Source organism: Gobius niger (assembly GCF_951799975.1).
Source record: "Gobius niger genome assembly, chromosome: 1".
NCBI lineage: Eukaryota > Metazoa > Chordata > Actinopteri > Gobiiformes > Gobiidae > Gobius > Gobius niger.
Window position 1 is genome coordinate 1,958,765 of NC_136852.1, and position 23,498 is coordinate 1,982,262.

Sequence of the window (23,498 nt, forward strand, 5' to 3'; positions counted from 1 at the left end):
CGCTCTGCTTCTTCTCCTGCTCGATCAGTCTCACCTCTGCCCCCTAGTGCTCACATTTAGATATTTCCCACTGCGAAACACCAGAGCCTGTTTTGTTGCTGTAGTGCAGTAATAGAACAGGTGGATTTTACATTTACAACCTCCAACTGTCAGAGGTCAATGAAGAAATAACAATAATACAGAGATGCAATGTGTTTATTTCATTCTTTTTTAATTCAACAAAAGCCAACAGTACATTATAATATAATAACATGAGGAGCAAAGTAAACTTTTTGATACTTATATTCATTTGATAAACAACATGTGTGTCTGAGTTTTTGGCTTTATATCATATTTCAATGACACACTTACAGTGCTTCAGTTTTATAAACCACACCCTTCGAACGCCTCATTTCACAGTGGAGCGCTGTGTGAATAAAGATCAGATCAGATTCGTGTCCAAGATGGCCCCGCCTCGCTCTGACGCCACCTGTGCGGCTGGAGCGCTTTGGGTCGGCGAGCAAAATTGCTTTGCTCCGCCTCGCTCGGCTGCCTGAACTACAAAGGCCAAAGGGATTGTGGGAAATGAAGTGCTGTAAACACGTGCGCTGACAGAGGACTGACAGATGATGATATGAGTTGTGTTTAGATCAGAGACGTGTTGTCCTGACGCTCCGCGGCTCCTGCCTCATCTTTTCTCATCACAGATCTACTGAAATCTGCAGAAGTGCTTCATATTTGACAGAAAGTGCCAGTGTGTTCAACATATGGCCTACATTTAAAAAAAGCATAAGTTTATTATTCTAATCCTAAACTGTAAGTGTAAGTTATTTTAGCTGTAGTGATGGGTCTGTCTGGTGTGTGGGAGAAGCAGAAATGCGTCCTCACGCGAGACGCTGCGTGACCTGAGGCTCCTCTCTGTTCTCGAGGCTGAGATGTGTCTGCCTTGATTAGAGGCGCCTTTCTCCGCCCTCAGACGCCACCGCCTGGTCTCGTCTGGAATCGAGGCGAGGCCACTTCATCTTAACTCCCGCCTGAACCGAGAGCATTTTCTCCAGTTCAGCTTTACCCAAATCCTGTAGGCCAGTGTAACACCTCATTTGAAAGACCTACAAAACTAAATTGATCTTTTTCCTCACGTCATCAGATTTGTTTTCATCCCTTTTTTTGTTGGGCAGTCGTCTCATTTTTGTCAAATTTTCTTGACTTTTTTGTCTCTTTTTTTGTCCAATTTTTTGATTTGTTTTGGTCAATTTTTTGTCACTTTTTTGTTAATATTTTGCCACTTTTTTGTCCATTTTTTCTCAATTTTTCGTCAAATTATTCTCACTTTTTTGTCAAATGTTTGTCCATTTTAGTCTTTTTTTTTTGTATTTTTTGTCACTTTTTCGTAAATTTTTCGTATTTTTTTGGTCCATTTTTTGTCACTTTTTTGTCAAATTATTCGCATTTTTTGTCAAATTCTTATCAGTTTTTCGTCCATTTTTCCTCCATTTTTCGTCAAATTTGTCTCACTTTTTTGTCAATTTTTTGTCAATTTTTGACATTTTTTCTCCATTTTTTTCTCCATTTTTTCTCCATTTTTCGTCCATTTTTTCTCACTTTTTTGTCACATTTCCATCATTGTTTCCGTCTCAGTTTTGTTGATTATTTTCACACCTTTTTTCCAGAAGCTTTTGGACTGGGGTAAAGCTGGAGAAAATGTGCTCGGTTCAGGTGGGAGTTAAGGGGTTAAACACACTTATTGTCGGGGCAGGTGAGGGGAGGGGGGGGGTAAAGCTCCAGCCTCTGACAGAGAGTTACGCTGATGCCTCACAGTTTAATCACTGACTCTCTACATCTGCTGTTTCTCCCCGTGACTCAGTGCACGGTGTCGTATCTCTGTATCTCTGCGGCGCTTCCCTCCCTCTGCTGCCGAACACGTGGCTCTCAGACCAGTGTAAACACATGTCTCTGCTTTGGCGCACGGTAAACACTCGCAAAGTTTCCTTTTCCCGCTTCTTCAGAAACTTAAGCTTGGGCCTTCGCTTAAGCTCGACCCACGAGACCAAAGCTGCATGACCTGAGTGAAGCTGCCCCCCTGTTAAACACACGTACAGCTGGTGGGGTAAGACGTACGATCGTTCCACAAACAGGACATCATGAAGTCTTTCCTCCAGAGTGAACCTTCATGTGGACTCTTAAGTTTCCCACCTGAGTGAAGCTTTTGGCGCAGACTGAGCACGTGAACGGCTTCTCCCCGGTGTGAATCCGTCTGTGTCGACTTAAACTCCCCACGTGTTTAAACGTCATCCCGCAAACCTTGCACTCGGGCGGCTTCTTCTTCACGTGACACCTCATGTGTCTTTCCAAACCCGTCCACCGGGGGAAACTCTTGGGACAAACCGAGCACCTGAACCGCGTCCCCTCCGAGTGAGCGAGCGCGTGCTGACTCAGCGCGTACGTCTGGTCGAAAACCTCTCCACAAACCGGGCAGCGTAGACTTCTCCCCCCCGTGTGGATCTTCACGCGGTGTTTGTGAAGCTGCGAGTGCGTTTTAAAGGACTTTTCACAGATTCTGCATTTGAACGGTCCTTTTCTTTTGGTGGTGCAGTAGTCGTCTCCACCGAGAGAAGATTCCTGGTCTTCCATCTGCCGTTTGGCTCTTTGGGTCTTGGTGGGAGGGGGGTTGAACTCCCAGCTCGACTCTGAGTCCGAGCGTTCCTCCTCCTCCTCCTTCACGGACCGTCTCAGAGCTGAAGGAGCCCAGTCCTCAGAGTCGTCAGTGTCAGAAGAACCAGTGTCCTCTCTGTTCTCCTCTGGGTGATGAAGAGGAGAGGACTGTGGCTCTCCCTCTTCACTCTTCACAGACGCATGGAGAAACTGTGGCTCTGCTTTGATCTCCACCTCCTCGGGTTCTTCTTTAACTATCTGGATCTCTGCAATGACCGCAGAAAAGATTATTCAGACTTTTAAAACTCACCCTTTGGAAAAATTGTGCTCGGTTCAGGTGGGAGTTCAGAGGTCAGAGGTCAACGACACCCATTCCTACTGTCAGACATTGTGATTCTCACCTCTGGACTCTGGCTCCTCTTTGACCTCCCTGGAACAGAGAAAGCTTTACAGAGTTTTCACATTCAGCTGAAACGCCTTTCGCCTGAGAAGCGTCTTGTTGTGGCTTCATTTTGATTAAATCTGTGTCTGAAACTGACCAGTGCTCCTCCTCCGCGCGCTCCCACAGCTCCTGCTCCTCCAGCTTCACCTGGGCCATGTTTCAGAGGCTCTGAAGAAGAAGGAGAAGCTTTGGGGCTTCGAGGGTCGGTCTGTTCGGAGCTGACGTGTTTATAATAGATCCATGAGCTGACGCTACACGGCGGCCATGTTTGTTTACGCTCTGCTTCTTCTTCTTCTGCTCGATCAGACTGAGCTCTGCCCCCTAGTGCTCAGGTGTAGACATAACATTCGCCTGAGAGACAAGATTGTTTGAGAGTTCCAGGAAATTCTGTCTGGCTTTACCCCAGTCCAAAAGCTTCTGGAAAAAAGCTGTGAAAATAGCAACAAATCTGAGACAAAAACAATGATGGAAATGTGACAAAAAAGTGACGAAAAATTGATGAAAAAGTGGAAAAAATGACTAAAAAACGACAAAAAAATGACAAAAATGTGACAAAAAATGACAAAAATGTGACAAAAATGTGATAAAAATGACAATTAAAAGTTTCAAAAATGAGTTGAACACCCAACAAAAAAATGATGGAAAAAGAAATCTGATAACGTGAGGAAAAAGATCCTCTTGGTTCAGGCGGGAGTTAAGAGGTTAAGAAACTCTCCACAAATTGGTAATTGTTTCATCTACATAGAAAACACCTGTAACACATGTGCTGAAAGTCTGTTATTCATGTATTTTTCCCACACATTTTGCATTCTCGTCCTTAAGTCCAGATTCATTTAGTCCAAAACATGTTTACAATGTACGAACAAAAAGAGTGAAATACAGTATAATGTAAAGCTGCCTTGCCATAGTTTCAGCGGCATCGAAGGGTGGCTTAAATGCAGAGGACAAATAAAGTACAAACAAACAAGTATGTGTGTAATTTAAAGTGTTTTTTAAGAGTTAATGTAATTAAAGGAAAGAATAAAGTTGGCAAAGTTTTGAAAAGTGTAAGTTAGTGTTTTTACAATATTCTTCAGCATTATTTATTACCATACACTTTAGTGACATAATCTTTGGAAATATCAAGATTTTATTATCACCAAAAAATGACAAAAAATGTGACAGAAAAATGACAAAAATGTGACAAAAAAATGACAAAAATGTGACAAAAATGTGATAAAAAATTGACCAAAAAATGACAAAAATGTGACAAAAAAATGACAAAAATGTGACAAAAAAATGACAAAAATGTGATAAAAAATTGACAAAAAATGACAAAAATGTGATAAAAAATTGACCAAAAAATGACAAAAATGTGACAAAAAAATGACAAAAACGTGATAAAAATGGATGAAAAAATCGACAAAAAAATGACAAAAATGTCACCACTTTTAGTTGCCGTTCAGAGAAAATAATTAGACATGAGTTCATACATAACTTCAAAAGAAAACTTAGATTTTCAGTTTCAGTTCAATTTCAGTTTTTCTTTCATGGGATTCTTCCAGATATTAGCCAAAAATTAAGAAATCTGCAGTTTGCCAATTACCATGGTTACCACAGTTACCACAGTTACCATCATGGGATTTCCATCTGCTCCACCTCAATTTTAAACTAAAAGCTCTTTAGAATGTTGTGACGTCACGTGAGCGCAGCCGAAAGAGAATCACCTGATCAGAAGTTTAGGACCAGTTGAAAACTGGACGAGGTTCCGAGCAAAACCTCAGCGTGCAACAAGAAAAGGGAGTGAGACAAAAAAATGATGGTGAACTTTTTATTGAAAACTGAAAGTCTGTTTTTGCGGCTGATCAAAAGTTCAGGATCATGTGACTTTAAAAGACTAAATCTGTGCAAAAATGTGGATTTAGTGTCATTTTCTGTCAGGTTTTCACACAGACTTTGTCCTGATGCAAAGGTCGTGTTTGGGTTGTTGAGCTACATGAGCCGAGGTCAAAGTTTATTATTTATAAAGCACATTAGAAAACAGAGTACTGTCCCGAAGTGCTTTCCAACGCAAACACACAGACAACACACAAAAAACACCCGAGACGGAAAAATCAAACAAATCTAAAACTGCAACAATGTACGAAATGTAAAAGCGGGGCCTCTCGCAGCTGGGGCGGGGCCTCTCGAGCTGGGGCGGGGCCTCTCGCAGCTGGGGCGGGGCCTCTCGCAGCTGGGGCGGGGCCTCTCACAGCTGGGGCGGGGCCTCTCGCAGCTGGGGCGGGGCCTCTCACAGCTGGGGCGGGGCCTCTCGCAGCTGGGGCGGGGCGCAGTCAAACAGTCTTTTTGAATGTCTGAAAAGGTCCTGAGGGAACAAAAAAGTGGAAGAGCAGAAAAATGTCCCAGCGCTGAGCCGGAGGATCCTCCACTCAAACGAAACCGTCACTGGAGCGACTCAAATATAGAGAACGAAAGTCCCCACAGGGATCAATAAAGTCGTCAGTAAAGTAACGTTACCTTAAGAAGAATAAAATAGCTTTAAATTGATCTGCCCCATGTTGTGTCTGGTGTGTCTTACAGAGCCTCTCGGAAGTATTCATACACCTTGAACTTTTGCACATTTTGTCATGTTTACAGCCCTAAACATAAAGATTTTATTTTGATTTTTTTACTGAACGTTCACACACAAGTAACAGACGACTGTGAAGTGAAAGCAAAATGATACATGATTCTGTTCATACAGCATGAAGGAATACTTTGTGGAACCCCCTTTTACTGCAACAACAGCAGCAAGTCTTTTGTGGTTAGACTCTACAAGATTAGCACATGTAGAGACTGACATTTTAACCCATTCCTCATGCATCATTTTGCTTTCACTTCACAGTTGTCTGTTACTTGTGTGTGAACGTTCAGTAAAAAAATCAAAATAAAATCTTTATGTTTAGGGTTGTAAACATGACAAAATGTGCAAAAGTCCGAGGTGTATGAATACTTTCGAGAGGCACTGTATATCATCAAACAGAGGCTATGATGATGTTTCTCCTCTACAGAGTGAGTTATATGTTAGGTCACATCGCTCTGCTCTGAGTGGATTTTCATGTGTGATTTGAGTTTTCCGATTTGTCCAAACTGTTGAGCGCAGACTCGACACGTGAACGGCCTCTCGTTGGCGTGAGTCCGCATGTGTCGGTGTAAACTGCTGAGGTGGATGAAGCTCAGGTCGCAGACGGGGCAGCCGTGCGGCGTGTTTCTGGTGTGAGTGTTGACGTGGAGTTTTAACCGACTCATGGTGGGAAAACGCATCCCGCACACCGAGCAGCGGACGCCCGGCGCGTGCCGCTTCATGTGCATCCGCAGGTGTCCGCTCTGTCTGAAAACCTCGGCACAGATGGAGCACTTGTACGTGTACTCGCCGGCGTGCGAGCTCACGTGGCGCTTCTGGTGGGTCCTCGTGATGAAGCACTTCCCGCAGACGGGACATTTGAACGGCCTCTTCTTGGGGAAGGTCCAGTACTTCTTCCCACAAACAGAAGCCGTCAAATCTTCCATCTGCCGTTTGGCTCTTTGGGTCTTGGTGGGAGGAGGGTTGAATTCCCAGCTCGACTCTGAGTCCGAGCGTTCCTCCTCCTTCACGGACCGTCTTTGAGCTGAAGGAGCCCAGTCCTCAGAGTCGTCAGTGTCAGAAGAACCAGTGTCCTCTCTGTTCTCCTCTGGTTGATGAAGGAGGGAGGACTGTGGCTCTCCCTCCTCACTCTTCACAGACACATGGAGAAACTGTGGCTCTGCTTTGATCTCCAGCTCCTCGGGTTCTTCTTTAACACAGTGAACGACTGAACTGGAGTCTTCTACACTATGGATCTCTGCAATGACCAAAGAAAAGATTATTTACAGCAAAGAGAAAAGTTAGAACAGACCGGTAGATAAAAGGTGGGGGATGAAATAAAGTTATTTTGTTTATTTGAGCAGTTTACATTCTTAACCTTTGCACAACATTCACATTATACAGTTGGCTGAAGCTTTCAGCTCCTTAGCTTTCAAATGAGGTATAGCCTGTGCTTGTGTTCATGTACAGGACAACTCTGCGCCTTTCACAGGAGAGCCGATTCGTAAAAATAACATGTAGGTTATTTACTAGAATAATTGATAGTTTCAGCCCTACTCGAGTAAGTACTTTGTAGTACATCCTACCTCTGGACTCTGGCTCCTCTTTGAACTCCCGGACCACACTGGAACAAAACAACAGAGAAATATTTACACAAAGGACTCAAGGCAAACCCCAGGTCCATAAAGATGAGCAGATCCATCTGGAGAAGGGTGGAGGCTCTGACGGAACAATGGCTGAAGCGCCTTGTTGCTTCATTCAGATGAAATGTTGTTCTGAAACTGACCTGTGCTCCTGCTCCGCGGGCCCCCGCAGCTCCTGCTCCTCCTCCGCGGGCCCCTGCAGCTCCTGCTCCTCCTTCAGCTTCACCTGGGCCATGTTTCACCGCCTCCGTCCGCTTTGAGCTTCCACAAAAAGCTTTGGAGCTTCGAGTGTCGATCTGTCGGAGCTAACGCTACACGGCGGCCATGTTTGTTTATGTTCTGCTTCTTCTTCTTCTGCGCTTTCAGACTCACCTCTGCCCTCTAGCGGCCACAGGGGTTACACGGGCACCAGCAAGTCACATCTAATGCTTTTAATGACAATTTAAGGCCCACATACGATATTTGAATGCCACAAACGCAGAAAGAATCGGTGCATATTTAATTTCTTAAAATTTGAAAACATTTAATCAAACAGAGGAAAGAGAATTGGACAAATGGCAACTGAATGTGTTTCCAGGGATGTCATCCCGCTCTGCTCTGCCCGATCAGAGATCCAGACCTCGGAAGCTCAGCAGGAAGGGGGGTACTTGGATGGAGATCGTTTGGGAAACACCAGGAAGCCTGGTGAATGTAGTGAGTGAGTGGGTGGTGGTCGGAGGGGCCGATGGCGCAGACTGGTTGCCTCGCTTCCGTCAGTCTACCCCAGGGCAGCTGAGGCTGCGAATAATGCAATAAAAAGCGTCTTTGAGTGTCCAGAAAAGCTCTATATAAACCCGAGACATTATTGTTATTATTATTATTATTATGTATATTATTTAAGCTTCCAAAGGTTTGCGTCACATTAACGGCCTTGATATCGGCGCAAATCATTTAATGACTTTTAAATGACTTTTAACGCATCGGCGAAACCTTCTCAGGTTTACACACCACCTACGTGACTCTAAAGCACATTACGATTATTATTAATTACATTTTAAAACACATTTTGTTCTATTAACTGTGTGGAATGTTACACGGTGTGGCTTCAAAATATTAACAAATGTTGCTGTAGGTGAAATCTTTAATAACTACTTAAACTGCTTACTTAACTACTTAAATACTGATATATATATATTTTTTTTTTTAAGTTACTATTTTTACGTGGCCTCTAACCTGGCTAACGCCATGCTGCTGTGTGCGCTCGAATTATTTCGAACTGCACAACAGCCTGGGGACCATGGCCGACATCTCCGGTGGATTTGGGAACCAATCACAGAGCGAGGAGGGACGGCAAGACGATGACGCGCTATTCGATATATTGAAGCTTGTAGTTTATTTACGGATAATAAAAAAAAAAGTTTATTTACGGATCCAACGTGACAGCAGCAGACACGATGGTATTTTTTGATCAAGCTTTAGACCTTGTTCTAAATAGTTTATATTCAAAAGTTTACAGCGGGTACGTCATACGTCATCTCATACGATGATACGATTGGCTGTGGCTACGTGCAGACGCAAGAGACTTTTTTTTTTTTTTTTTCGTATCGCCCAATAAACGACTGTGGACGATCGTAAACCACACCTCTCCTACGAGAAAATGAATTGGTGTCCCCAGACTAAATATCACTTGTGATTTTAGTCTGGTGTTAGCCAGGCTACGTGGCCTCAGTATTCTCATGTAATCTTCAGACCTTGGCGTCATGTCAACACTAAAATGTATAAGTCAAAAAAAGCACAGACCAGACGACTGTTTTCACATTAAAATTGTGCAAATCTAATTCATTTTCATTGGAACAGTCAGTGATGAACTCCACAGTGCATGTTACATCGGTGCAGACAAAAACCATGAAAAACTTCAGCCGCGGCTTCATTCATTTCAGTAAAAAACATCGAATCAGGTACAAAAACATTCAGACGATACAAAACACGACAGGCACAGCTTCGTTTCTGTGGGCGTGGAGGATGTTTTGTAGATACTTCATAAACATGACTTGATCTGAGGGGAACAATACGGGACTCGGAGACCAGAATCTGTCCCCACAAAAGGTCCAAACAAGTGCAGCCACAGCCCTGCGTCTCGCCCTGCTGGTCACCCCTGGGATAAAGGCTTTGGTCACGGTGAAGAAGGGACGAGCTGTGTCCGGAGGGGTTTTTGGTCTTTGTGCTTTGGTGGAGACCCTTCCTCTGCTTTACGTCATCAGTGACATCAGCAGGAGGCAGGAAGTGAGCAGCGGGAAGAAGATTAAACTAAAACTACTGTGAAATTTTAACTTGAAAGTGTCGTCCTGTTGTGTGTTTATGAGCAGGAACAGGAGCAGTTTGGTTCATTCCTGTCAAAACTAAAGCTTTTTTTATTTTTTATGTTACTTTGTATTTTGTTTAAAGCCGTTAATAAAAAAATGGCAATAATACATTCTTATGTTGGAGTATTTATCTCTGCAACTGTCAGAAATGTAAATTCCCTGTTAATTCACAGTAATACCTGAAAATGTAGCTGATAATGGAGCTGTAGGGACAGTAGGAGTCTTTAGGGGGCGCTATAGTTCAGTGATGGAGCTGTAGGGGGCGCTGTGGTTCAGTGATGGAGCTTTAGGGGGCTCTGTAGTTCAGTGATGGAGCTGTAAGGGGCTCTGTAGTTCAGTGATGGAGCTGTAGGGGGCGCTGTAGTTCAGTGATGGAGCTGTAGGGGCGCTGTAGTTCAGTGATGGGGCTGTAGGGGGCGCTGTAGTTCAGTGATGGGGCTGTAAGGGGCGCTGTGGTTCAGTGATGGGGCTGTAAGGGGCGCTGTGGTTCAGTGATGGGGCTGTAGGGGGCGCTGTAGTTCAGTGATGGGGCTGTAGGGGGCGCTGTAGTTCAGTGATGGAGCTGTAGGGGGCGCTGTAGTTCAGTGATGGAGCTGTAGGGGGCGCTGTAGTTCAGTGATGGGGCTGTAGGGGGCGCTGTAGTTCAGTGATGGGGCTGTAGGGGGCGCTGTAGTTCAGTGATGGAGCTGTAGGGGGCGCTATAGTTCAGTGATGGGGCTGTAGGGGGCGCTGTAGTTCAGTGATGGGGCTGTAGGGGGCGCTGTGGTTCAGTGATGGAGCTGTAGGGGGCGCTGTAGTTCAGTGATGGAGCTGTAAGGGGCGCTGTAGTTCAGTGATGGAGCTGTAGGCGGTGCTGTAGTTCAGTGATGGAGCTGTAGGGGGCGCTGTAGTTCAGTGATGGGGCTGTAGGGGGCGCTGTAGTTCAGTGATGGGGCTGTAGGGGGCGCTGTAGTTCAGTGATGGAGCTGTAGGGGGCACTGTAGTTCAGTGATGGGGCTGTAGGGGGCGCTGTAGTTCAGTCATGGAGCTGTAGGGGGCGCTGTAGTTCAGTGATGGGGCTGTAGGGGGCGTTGTAATTCAGTGATTGAGCTGTAGGGGGCGCTGTAGTTCAGTGATGGAGCTGTAGGGGCGCTGTAGTTCAGTGATGGAGCTGTAGGGGGTGCTGTAGTTCAGTGATGGAGCTGTAGGGGGCGCTGTAGTTCAGTGATGGAGCTGTAGGGGGCACTGTAGTTCAGTGATGGAGCTGTAGGGGGTGCTGTAGTTCAGTGATGGAGCTGTAGGGGGCGCTGTGGTTCAGTGATGGAGCTGTAGGGGGCGCTGTGGTTCAGTGATGGAGCTGTAGGGGGCTCTGTAGTTCAGTGATGGAGCTGTAGGGGGCGCTGTAGTTCAGTGATGGAGCTGTAGGGGGCGCTGTAGTTCAGTGATGGAGCCGTAGGGGGCGCTGTAGTTCAGTGATGGAGCTGTAGGGGGTGCTGTGGTTCACGCGGCCACACAGTAATGCGGCCGCTCCGACAGCACGTATCCACGGCGACACACGCAGCGGTACGAGCCCACGGTGTTGACGCAGCGAGCGTTGACGCACGGATACTCCAGCTGCACGCCGCCCTCACACTCGTTTATGTCTGAAACACATGAAGAAGACGATTAAAGGAGGCTCAGAGCAGAGTGGCCCCCTCACCAGTGGGGGCGCTGCAGCGGGAATTAGCCAAAGAAAGGACAGGGGAAACTGTGAACAAAACCCCAGCTCAGTGGAGGCTCACCGATCATGAACATCAATATTAACCCCTTAACTCCCACCTGAACCGAGCACATTTTCTCCAGTTTGGCTTTACCCCAATCCAAAAGCTTCTGGAAAAAAGCTGTGAAAATAGCGACAAAACTGAGACGAAAACAATTGATGAAAAAGTAGCAAAAATGTCACAAAAAAATGACAAAAAAATGACAAAAATGTCACAAAAAATGACAAAAATGTGACAAATGTGACAAAAAATTGACAAAAAATGACAAAAAAATGACAAAAAAATGACAAAAATGTGACAAAAAATGACAAAAATGTGACTAATGTGACAAAAAATTGACAAAAAATGTGACAAAAAAAGTGACAAAAAAATTACAAAAATGTGACAAAAATGTAATAAAGATTTTACAAAAAAATGACAAAAATGTGACAAAAAAATGACAAAAATGTGACCAAAATGTGATAAACAATTGACGAAAAAAAGGACAAAAATTTGATTAAAAAATGGCAAAGAAAATACAAAAATGTGACAAAAAAAATTACAAATATGTGACAAAAATTTGATAAAGATTTGACAAAAAAATTACAAAAATGTGACAAAAAATGACAAAAATGTGACAAAAAATTGACAAAAAATGTGACAAAAAAATGACTAAAAAATGACAAAAATGTGACAAAAAATGACAAAAATGTGACAAATGTGACAAAAAATTGACAAAAAATGTGACAAAAAAATTACAAAAATGTGACAAAAATTTAATGAAGATTTTACAAAAAAATGACAAAAATGTGACAAAAAAATGACAAAAATGTGACCAAAATGTGATAAACAATTGACGAAAAAAAGGACAAAAATTTGATTAAAAAATGGCAAAGAAAATACAAAAATGTGACAAAAAAAATGACAAATATGTGACAAAAATTTGATAAAGATTTGACAAAAAAATGACAAAAATGTGACAAAAAATGACAAAAATGTGACCAAAAAATGACAAAAATGTGACAAAAATGTGACGAAAAAAATGACAAAAAATTGATTAAAAAAATGACAAAAAAACGACAAAAATGTGACAAAAAAAGTTACAAAAATGAGTTGAATACCCACAAAAAAATGATGGAAAAAAAAATCTGACGTGAGGAAAAAGGTCCTCTCGGTTCAGTCGGGAGTTAAGAGGTTAAAAGCCAACGGAAATGATTCAGCGATTGTGTCATAGTCTCTGGCCTGGAACACTCAGAAACGCCACAAGAGAACTTCGAACTCAGAAACTGAAATATTTTTGGGATCGTATCATCTCCTGCTGTCGTCCCGTCTGATCGACACCGGGTCAAATGGTTCACGGACACAGTTCAGCCGGTTTTGTTTTCTCTCACCGACGCAGGTCATGGCGGTCAGATCCAGCTCGTATCCGTGGTAACAGTCGCAGGTGTAGCCCTCGGCGACCCGGATGCACCGTCCGTTCACGCAGCCGTCGACAATCCCACAATCCTCTGCTGCAGCTTCAAACCGCCCTGAACCGGAGAGACACAGGGCTCAGATTTCACAAGACATTTGTTCTCCCACAGAGGCTCCCGGGGCTGAGTCAGACTTCACAAGAGAAACCTTTGTTTTGGTCAATAATGTCCGTCATCTCTCCAGGAGATTAAAATAACAAAACCTTATTACATTAGCCTGTTTGCAATTTAGGCCTTTATCTTTTTATAAGAGGCAAATGTGAAGCCTTTACAAATCAGAAACATAACCTCTATGTCAGAGAAGCCTGAATCAAACTGTGAAATTCGGGTAAAGTTGAGCATCATCTCTTAGCTGTTGTTCGTTTCTAGCTCTCACAGCCCACACGCACATCCCTTGAGTTAATTAGAAGCTTGACTTAGCTGGAGTTTATAGTGAGACGTGCGACGTGAACAAGGCGGAGCGCTAATGCTAATGCTAACGCTGTGCTTCATTTAGACTTTGAATTCCTTGTTCGCGCTGGAGGAAAATAAGCCAAACAGTGAACTGTATCTGGTCTGTCTTTCTTTCACAAATGTCGCCTTCACGATGTAGAGCTATAGCGCCAAAAGAAGTTTACTCTAGTTGATTAGCACAGCTTTAAAGCTAGCCTAAAAACATACGAGCAACTAAATGTAGGCTATGTACCGTAAATGCTCTAATATGGGCCGGGGCCTTTGTTTACTCGAGGGCATCGAGGACCAGGCCTTTATTGGAACCAGGCCACAATTAGAGACAGGCCTTTATTTCTATTTGAGCAAAACGGACGACCAGGAAAATGAAGAACATGGAACATTGACGCCTTTTATTTTGTCGGGACAACAGGAAGTGTTTCGTTGCTGTTAGCGGAACATTGACATCAATGTCACTGCAGGTTTCTGTTTCGTTTTTACCGGATTATTTGTTGTTATCTCGTGTAAAAGGCGAGTTTAGACGGAGCGTTTGTGTTTGTGATCGATCATGAGACTGACCCGAGAAGACGAGACGCTCGCGCTGATGGGAGGAGTTATTTTGAGGCGTGGGACTGACCTGCACACGGAGCAGCTGGACGTGCTTTGAAGACGCGATGGAGACTTTATTAAAACCCTGGAGGGTCACACAACATTTGTTGCCCTGTTTCCAAATATCATCACAGGAGGTTTGAAAAGTGGCTAAATCTGTGTCAAAGTTACGCTCGGATCAGCTCCTCCGCAGCGTCCCCCTCGGCCCGGGTTCCCGTTTGTTACTTCCTGCACGTGAGTTTTCATTTACATGAGTATGAGACAAATTCCTAACATGGGGAATATTTCCACCGCTAAAGTTTTTAATAAAAGCCCCGGCCTGTTTTAGAGACCGGCTTTAATTTGCTTCCGCCAGCCGTGAACCCGGCCTCTGTCAGAGACCCGGCCTCTGTCGGAGACCCGGCCTCTGTCGGAGACCCGGCCCCTGTTAGAGGCTAACTTTTCTGTTCACGGTATTTATACAACAAAGGTGTCTCTGGTTAAGTTTTAGCTGAGCCTCGTCAGAGTCCAACACTTCTCTCACACTGTAGAGCTGACGTTTAAAAAAATGAATGTTGCCTGAACATGGTACTGACTGTCGTATACTCTCCGAGGTCCCGGTCGGGTGAAGGGGGGGAAGCCTCTCCAGTCCTGCTCCTCAGCCTCGGTGTAGAGCGACGGGTCTGAGGCCGGAGGCGGCTGCACCTCGAAGGCCTGCTCCGATCTGGGGTCAGGAGGGACCAGGAACGGCCCTGAGTCCGGACTGAACCTGGAGTCTGGGCTAAACCTGGAGTCTGGGCTGAACCTGGAGTCTGGGCTGAACCTGGAGTCTGGGTTAAACCTGGAGTCTGGGCTGAACCTGGAGTCTGGGCTTAACCTGGACCCGTCTGGACTAAACCGAGTCTCAGGGCTTAACCTGGACCCGTCTGGACTAAACCGAGTCTCAGGGCTTAACCTGGACCCGTCTGGACTAAACCGAGTCTCAGGGCTTAACCTGGACCCGTCTGGACTAAACCGAGTCTCGGGGCTAAACCTGGACCCATCTGGACTAAACCGAGTCTCGGGGCTAAATCTGGACCCATCTGGAATGTAGCTGGAGTCTGGACTAAACCGAGTGTCCGGACTAATCCGGGTCTGGTCTGGGCCGTAGGGGTCGTAGTCTTGTTCTGGGAAGAATCCTCCGCTGAAACAAGAGGAAATGGTTCAGAAACGGTTAATAGTTCTTTATAATAATGTGGCCGTGAAAAAGGCCAGGTTGTTTCCCTTTATGCAGTTCAGGCGCCCCCTAGTGGTGAGTTTTATCAGTAGAGTTTAGTTATAATTATAAGTCGACGGATATATCAGGCCAATATTTGTGTGTTTTACAGTATCGGCCGAGTCATTAAACTGAACCACAGTACATGTCAGAGGCTTTACCCGTACGGAGGGCCTCTGTATTCGGGAGCCCTGAACCCGGGGTCGTAGCCTCCTCCAGCGCCCCCTGCAGGAGCAGTGTCGTCGTAGTCCACAGGAGGGTACAGCTCCGAGGCGAAGGGCGGGAAGAACGGCGCTCCTCCTCTCTCTGCTCCAGGGCTGGGTCCAGGTCTAGACCCCGCCGGGGCCCGGGGGTCTGAGAAGGTGTCGGGGTAAAGCGGAGCGTGGACGGAGCTGCACAGGTTGGCGTAGTCCTCTGTGGAGACACGGGCGGCGGCTCGTTAACCACTGATGCAGTATAGTTAAAGTAGTGAGCGGTAACAGTACTTTACCCGTGTCGGGCTGCGGGCACAGGGCACACTCCATGCCCCAGCCCTGCCCGTACAGACAGCAGCAGTCACTGAAGGACAGCTGGGCACCGAGCAGCAGAGACTGGCACAGCAGGTCTGCGCTCACAGTCTGCCAACACAGGGACACGTGCTCATCTGAGGACGCAAGAGACACATCTGAGACGCCTTAAAGAGGGGGTATTATAGCACCAGTCTATATCACACTACAATGATGACAAACCTTCTCTTGGTCTGTAAATGCAGTAAATTAGAATAACTGCCTTGTATAAAATTGCTCTCTCAAAATGGCTGTAGTGAATGTCTTGAAATAGGCCTCTGTCTCTTTAAGAACCTCTGACCCTTTCAGACACAAGTTAGCATTCTCCGTTATTCATGTCTTTATGGGCTGTTGAACCACTTTGCTCCTCTCCATGTCTTTCTATCTTTATTTAGTAGAAACTATATTCATAATTCAGCGTTTGTTACAGTAGTTTTTGAATAATTAGACAAAGTTTAGATTTTTTTCAAAATTGTTTCCCCCCTTTACTGTTTTCAAAAATGACCATATATGGGCGATTCCAGAGATGCCGTCTGTATCTATGTTTAAGTTAGTCATTTCCCCCCAAATATGCGTTTTATGAGATATTAGCATCGGCGCTAAATAGCCATTAGCTCGCAGCTAACGTTAGCCTGCTACTTATTTCAGTTGTGTTAATCTGTCTATATATTTAGGAGCCATAGGGGACCTTTTTTTGTATATGTAACTTGTAAAATGCTGTTTTTGTTTGTTGTTTAAATGTGAACTCATACACACTTTTCTGTGTCATGGTCACGGTTTTTAATCCTCATTTTTATGCATCCAGCAAATAAACCCAGTAAAGTGTTTTTTGTGAGATGATGAGGCTTTGACATCACCTAAACGTGGACGGCAGCTGAAAACACCTGGATCCGATGTTTGATGCTAATGCTCAATTGCTCACGGATGCTATAGGAAAAATACATTGGGCAGGCGACAGAACTCAAGCCCAGTTTAACTCTCTGTTCACTCCCGTATCGTGGTTGTGAAATGGCAGTAGCTGCTGGAGACATTTGAAGACAGAGTAAACTCTACCCAGGCTCTGCTCGGTGGCGTTGATGCAGGTCCTCTGGGTGTCGTCCAGGACCAGGGGGTGGGGGCAGCTGCAGTAGAACGAGCCGTCCGTGTTCACGCAGACGCCTCCAGAGCAGCTCTCCTCCTCACACTCGTCGTGGTCTGAGGAGGACGAGAAACCGTCAAGGAAACAGAGACGACACCTCCTGATGCCCACACCTCCTCCGTCTGAGTTTAACCTTTTGTTTACAATGTTTGAAATCGATACCAGATACAGTATTTTTCCCAGGATCTGCTCCGAGATCAGTCCATCCCTTACGTTTACCTTCCAAATCACCGACATGGCAGATTCAGAAGGGCAGTTTTACTTTTAGGCGATTCTATTCCATGTGAAAAGTTGTGTGTGTGTTCTTGTAACTATAACATTGTGAGGACCAGTTTGATGTTTTTAACCAGCAGCGTGAGGACATTTTGGGTGGTCCTCACTTATTTGAAGGACTGTTTGAAGGTCAAGATGTGGTTTTAGGGTTAGGGTTAGGATTAAGGTTAGGGGCTCAGGGTTAGGGTCTGGGTAATACATTATGTCTATGAGTGTCCTCACTAAGATAGCATTACAAACGCGTGTGTGTGTGTAGGATTATGTTTGTACCTGTGCACTGGAGCAGGTTTAAAGGCCCGTGTGTGTAGGATTATGTTTGTACCTGTGCACTGGAGCAGGTTTAAAGGCCCGTGTGTGGGATTATGTTTGTACCTGTGCACTGGAGCAGGTTTAAAGGCCCGTGTGTGGGATTATGTTTGTACCTTTGCACTGGAGCTGGTTTAAAGGCCCGTGTGTGTAGGATTATGTTTGTACCTGTGCACTGGAGCAGGTTTAAAGGCCTGTGTGGAGGATTATGTTTGTACCTGTGCACTGGAGCAGGTTTAAAGGGCCTGTGTGTGGGATTATGTTTGTACCTGTGCACTGGAGCAGGTTTAAAGGGCCCGTGTGGAGGATTATGTTTGTACCTGTGCACTGGAGCAGGTTTAAAGGCCCGTGTGTGGGATTATGTTTGTACCTGTGCACTGGAGCAGGTTTAAAGGCCCGTGTGGAGGATTATGTTTGTACCTGTGCACTGGAGCAGGTTTAAAGGGCCTGTGTGTGGGATTATGTTTGTACCTGTGCACTGGAGCAGGTTTAAAGGGCCCGTGTGGAGGATTATGTTTGTACCTGTGCACTGGAGCAGGTTTAAAGGCCCGTGTGTGGGATTATGTTTGTACCTGTGCACTGGAGCAGGTTTAAAGGGCCCGTGTGTGTAGGATTATGTTTGTACCTTTGCACTGGAGCAGGTTTAAAGGCCCGTGTGTGGGATTATGTTTGTACCTGTGCACTGGAGCAGGTTTAAAGGCCCGTGTGTGGGATTATGTTTGTACCTGTGCACTGGAGCAGGTTTAAAGGGCCCGTGTGTGGGATTATGTTTGTACCTGTGCACTGGAGCTGGTTTAAAGGGCCCGTGTGGAGGATTATGTTTGTACCTGTGCACTGGAGCAGGTTTAAAGGCCCGTGTGTGGGATTATGTTTGTACCTGTGCACTGGAGCAGGTTTAAAGGGCCCGTGTGTGGGATTATGTTTGTACCTGTGCACTGGAGCTGGTTTAAAGGGCCCGTGTGGAGGATTATGTTTGTACCTGTGCACTGGAGCAGGTTTAAAGGCCCGTGTGTGGGATTATGTTTGTACCTGTGCACTGGAGCAGGTTTAAAGGCCCGTGTGTGGGATTATGTTTGTACCTGTGCACTGGAGCAGGTTTAAAGGCCCGTGTGTGGAGGATTATGTTTGTACCTTTGCACTGGAGCAGGTTTAAAGGCCCGTGTGTGGGATTATGTTTGTACCTGTGCACTGGAGCAGGTTTAAAGGCCCGTGTGTGGAGGATTATGTTTGTACCTGTGCACTGGAGCAGGTTTAAAGGCCCGTGTGTGGGATTATGTTTGTACCTGTGCACTGGAGCAGGTTTAAAGACCCGTGTGTGGGATTATGTTTGTACCTGTGCACTGGAGCAGGTTTAAAGGCCCGTGTGTGGGATTATGTTTGTACCTGTGCACTGGAGCAGGTTTAAAGGCCCGTGTGGAGGATTATGTTTGTACCTGTGCACTGGAGCAGGTTTAAAGGCCCGTGTGTGGGATTATGTTTGTACCTGTGCACTGGAGCAGGTTTAAAGGCCCGTGTGTGGGATTATGTTTGTACCTGTGCACTGGAGCAGGTTTAAAGGCCCGTGTGGAGGATTATGTTTGTACCTGTGCACTGGAGCAGGTTTAAAGGCCCGTGTGTTTAGGATTATGTTTGTACCTGTGCACTGGAGCAGGTTTAAAGGCCCGTGTGTGGGATTATGTTTGTACCTGTGCACTGGAGCAGGTTTAACGGCCCGTGTGTGGGATTATGTTTGTACCTGTGCACTGGAGCAGGTTTAAAGGCCCGTGTGGAGGATTATGTTTGTACCTGTGCACTGGAGCAGGTTTAAAGGGCCGTGTGTGTGGGATTATGTTTGTACCTGTGCACTGGAGCAGGTTTAAAGGCCCGTGTGTGGGATTATGTTTGTACCTGTGCACTGGAGCAGGTTTAAAGGGCCGTGTGTGGGATTATGTTTGTACCTGTGCACTGGAGCAGGTTTAAAGGCCCGTGTGTGGGATTATGTTTGTACCTGTGCACTGGAGCAGGTTTAAAGGGCCCGTGTGTGGGATTATGTTTGTACCTGTGCACTGGAGCAGGTTTAAAGGCCCGTGTGGAGGATTATGTTTGTACCTGTGCACTGGAGCAGGTTTAAAGGCCCGTGTGTAGGATTATGTTTGTACCTGTGCACTGGAGCAGGTTTAAAGGGCCCGTGTGTAGGATTATGTTTGTACCTGTGCACTGGAGCAGGTTTAAAGGGCCCGTGTGTGGGATTATGTTTGTACCTGTGCACTGGAGCAGGTTTAAAGGGCCCGTGTGTAGGATTATGTTTGTACCTGTGCACTGGAGCAGGTTTAAAGGCCCATGTGTAGGATTATGTTTGTACCTGTGCACTGGAGCAGGTTTAAAGGCCCGTGTGTGGGATTATGTTTGTACCTGTGCACTGGAGCAGGTTTAAAGGCCCGTGTGTGGGATTATGTTTGTACCTGTGCAATGGAGCAGGTTTAAAGGGCCCGTGTGTAGGATTATGTTTGTACCTGTGCACTGGAGCAGGTTTAAAGGCCCGTGTGTGGGATTATGTTTGTACCTGTGCACTGGAGAAGGGTGCGGTTGAAGACGTATCCGCTGGGGCAGTAGCAGCTGAAACCCGGGATGTTGTTCACACAGACTCCGCTCTTACAAACTTCCAGACCGAAGCGCTTACACTCGTCCACGTCTGAGGGAGACAACACTGCGTTTACTACATCAGTACTTTTCTACTTTAGTGACAGTATTCGCACCCCTGTAGTCGAACGCTCCCGGTCCTGTCGTGACGTAGCCTCTGCCGTTCGGACACAGTGCCTGGAACTCCGCTGAAACCACAAAAAAACTCGAATAAACGGAGCCGGCGTCGGGGGATGAAGCCGATGTGGGCGTGGCCTCACCTGTGTGCGGGCGTGGACAGGTGTGGTAGACGCAGCCCCGCCCCCAGCCCTGCCCCTCGGTGCAGCAGCACTCCTGGAGGGTGGCGTTGGACGAGAGGACGCTGCAGGCGCCGCGCTCGGAAAGGTTATAGTAACACTCCCGCAGCTCACCACGGCCAGCAGGGGGCAGAGAGGAGGCGGAGGTGGAGGGGGAGGAGCCAGCATTGGGCAGAGAGGAGGCGTCGACTGAGGGGGAGGAGCCAGCAGGAGGTGAAGAGGAGCGGGAAGTGTCTGCAGATGAGGAGGGGATAGAGACAGAGGGACGTGATCCAGCTATGGAGGAGGAGGAGCCTGAAGAGGAAGGGGAGGAGCCTGAAGCGGAGTGGGAGGAGCCTGAAGAGGAGGGGGAGGTTCTTGTAGAGGAGGGGGAGGAGCCAGCAGGAGGCGAAGATGAGCGGGAAGTGTCTATAGAAGAGGAGGGGATAGAGACAGAGGGACGTGATCCAGCTACAGAGGGGGAGGAGCCTGAAGAGGAGTGGGAGGAGCCTGTAGAGGAGTGGGAGGTTCCTGTAGAGGAGGGGGAGGAGCCAGCAGGAGGTGAAGATGAGCGGGAAGTGTCTATAGAAGAGGAGGGGATAGAGACAGAGGGACGTGATCCAGCTCCAGAGGGGGAGGAGCCTGAAGAGGAGTGGGAGGTTCCTGTAGAGGAGGGTGAGGAGCCGGAAGTGGAGTGGGAGGAGCCTCTGGAGGTGTGGGAGGAGCCTGAAGACTGGGGGGAGCTTGAAGAGGAGTGGGAGGTTCCTGTGGCGGAGTGGGAGGTTCCTGTAGAGGAGTGGGAGGAGCCTGAGGAGGAGTGGGATGAGCCTGATGACTGGGGGAGGCTTGAAGAGGAGTGGGAGGTTCCTGTAGAGGAGTGGGAGGAGCCTGTGGAGGTGTGGGAGGAGCCTGAAGACTGGGGGAAGCTTGAAGAGGAGTGGGAGGTTCCTGTAGAGGAGTGGGAGGTTCCTGTAGCGGAGTGGGAGGTTCCTGTAGCGGAGTGGGAGGTTCCTGTAGCGGAGTGGGAGGAGCTGGAGGCATCAGATGAAGCTGTTGGAGACAGAAGACACTGATTAAGAAAAGGACAGAGACTGAGGTCCATTGCTTATAGTTCCCAAACATGAGCTGGAACCGGAGCTGCAGGAGGATAATGTTTCCTTCTCCAGTTCAACTTCACCCAAATCTAAAAGGTCACAGCCTATAGGCCTCATTTGAAAGCTAAGACCAACATAATTTAAACAGATTTTTTTCCTTGCGTTAGTGTTGCGTTGTTGCAACTTTCTGGAAAACCTCAGGGATTCTGTGGCTTCTTACAATAATAGTGTACGGCATAATAGTAGTAGTAGTGGTAGTAGTAGTAGTAGTAGTAGTAGTAGTAGTAGTAGTAGTAATAGTAGTCGTACCCTTGCAGCTCGTCCCGTCCGGCTCGGAGCTGTAGCCCTCGTCGCACTGACACCGATAGGCCCCGATCAGGTTCACACATGAGGCGTGGGCCCCACACACCTGTGACCCGCTGCACTCATCCACATCTGGAACACAGAGAATCCAGTCAGATGCCCTCCCATCATTCCATATCTCTCCCGGAGCATTGAACGACTGAGGCTACGGCAGATTTTACGGACATCCGGGGAGATGAGACTGACCTTGGCAGGCGCCGCTGGGGGACGTGTGGTGCCCGGGCGGACAGGGGGCGAGGCAGCGGTACGAGCCGATGGTGTTCTCGCAGCGCTGAGAGCCGCAGACGGAGCCCAGAGACGACACACACTCGTCTACATCTGCAGAGAGGGAGAGGGGGTGAGCCGGGGGAGTCGGGACAGCACTGACCTCAGGGGGACGTACCCAGGCAGGTGTTCCTCTCGGGGCTCGGGCTGAAGCCGCTGCTGCAGGCACAGTGGAAGGAGCCGGGGGAGTTCAGACAGCGGCCGTGCTCACAGACACCGGGCCGCGAGCACTCGTCCACGTCTGCGGAGGGAAGACGGCGTCAGAGCTCAGGACTTATGAAGACACGGCGGACTCATAATGGAGGCAATATTCGGAACGATGAAGGGACTTTGAATCCAATCACTTCTAAATAACGATCTGGGAAAACATTTGGACATTTCCACAACTGTGTGTGTCCCATTGAGTCTCCGCCTACTTTGCCAAAGTCTGCTGAAGTGGACTCCCACCTGAACGGATCCCATTTTCTCCAGTTTGGCTTTACCCTAATCAAAAAGCTTCTTGGGAAAAAAGCACCAAAACAGCCACAACAAATGAGAAGAAAACAAGGATGTAAACGCAACAAAAATGTGACAAAAATTCAACAAAAATGTGACAAAAGCTCAACCAAAAAGTGACAAAAATTCAACCAAAAAGTGACAAAAACTCAACCAAAAAGTGACAAAAATTCAACAAAAATGTGACAAAAACTCAACCAAAAAGTGACAAAAATTCAACCAAAAAAAAAACACAAATTATCTCCGAATCTAGAAAAAAACCTGTGACTTGTGAACCTGCTTGTTTTTAAAGCCCTCCATGGTCTCGCTCCGTTATATCTAACTGAGTTGGTGACCGTACATCGCCACAGCAGAGTCTCCGGTCTCTGATCAGATGGTTCTGGACGTGCCCAGGTCCCGGTACAAACAGTGGGGCGATCGCTCCTTTGTTGTTGCCGCGCCTAAACTGTGGAACAGCTGCCCCTCAGTCTGCGTGTTCTCACAGACCTGTCCCTCTTTAAATCAAGATTAAAACTCATCTTTTCAAACTTGCTTTTAATACTTAGAACACTGAATTGTGTCTAGGTTGTAATTATTTGGTGTTTTTAAAATGTGTTTTATCTTTCTGTGAAGCACTTTGGTCCTCCTGGTGTTGCTGTAAAGTGCTATATAAATAAACTTTGATTGACCGATTTTGATAATAAATTTGCCTCTGTTTAGATTTCTCAGGAACTGAATGGAACAGTTTTCACCGACGGAGAGCTTAGAGGTCCGTCTTTTAAATGAGCCATAGCCTGTGTCCATAGCTACACAGAATATGTTGTGGTGCTACAAATATCATGAAAAATGGTGGCACTCTAAAGCTAAATCCCCAAAACAACGTGGCCTCAATGTGTTAAGTAGTTCTTCATCGAATAGCCTTGGAATGTGCACTGAAGGGCTCCTTTGTGAACTTTTGCTTTTGCCCCAGAAAGACTAGCCCGGCTCTGAACAGGCCGGGATGACTGAGAGCGTGTGAGTGGGTGGAGACCACAGGGCTGCGGCCG

At 46.7% G+C, this 23,498-nt stretch overlaps 2 protein-coding genes across 5 annotated transcripts in view; both read right to left on the bottom strand.

Moving 5' to 3' along the window:
• LOC306980794 (uncharacterized protein) overlaps positions 1-7,628 on the bottom strand; it is a 46,516-nt gene extending 38,888 nt beyond the window's left edge. The window contains exons 1-3 of one of the 4 annotated variants that reach the window (XM_079580230.1): positions 7,441-7,628; positions 7,241-7,278; positions 6,115-6,912 (exon numbers count right to left, since the gene is read on the bottom strand). In XM_079580230.1, coding sequence (XP_079436356.1) covers positions 6,116-6,912; positions 7,241-7,278; positions 7,441-7,532 — 927 coding nt within the window. In that variant the 5' untranslated portion in view covers positions 7,533-7,628 and the 3' untranslated portion in view covers position 6,115. Of the gene's footprint in view, positions 1-3,255; positions 3,278-6,114; positions 6,913-7,233; positions 7,279-7,440 lie in introns of those variants that run through there. The other 3 variants (XM_079580222.1, XM_079580227.1, XM_079580229.1) reach the window with 3 other exon arrangements.
• A 3,318-nt stretch (positions 7,629-10,946) lies between these two features.
• ltbp4 (latent transforming growth factor beta binding protein 4) overlaps positions 10,947-23,498 on the bottom strand; it is a 42,092-nt gene continuing 29,540 nt past the window's right edge. The window contains 12 exon segments of the mRNA XM_079578080.1: positions 10,947-11,261; positions 12,749-12,886; positions 14,443-15,029; positions 15,263-15,515; positions 15,592-15,744; positions 16,700-16,840; positions 19,906-20,034; positions 20,099-20,170; positions 20,243-21,307; positions 21,655-21,786; positions 21,901-22,032; positions 22,097-22,219. Of these exon segments, the coding sequence (XP_079434206.1) occupies positions 11,119-11,261; positions 12,749-12,886; positions 14,443-15,029; positions 15,263-15,515; positions 15,592-15,744; positions 16,700-16,840; positions 19,906-20,034; positions 20,099-20,170; positions 20,243-21,307; positions 21,655-21,786; positions 21,901-22,032; positions 22,097-22,219 (3,068 nt within the window). The 3' untranslated portion in view covers positions 10,947-11,118.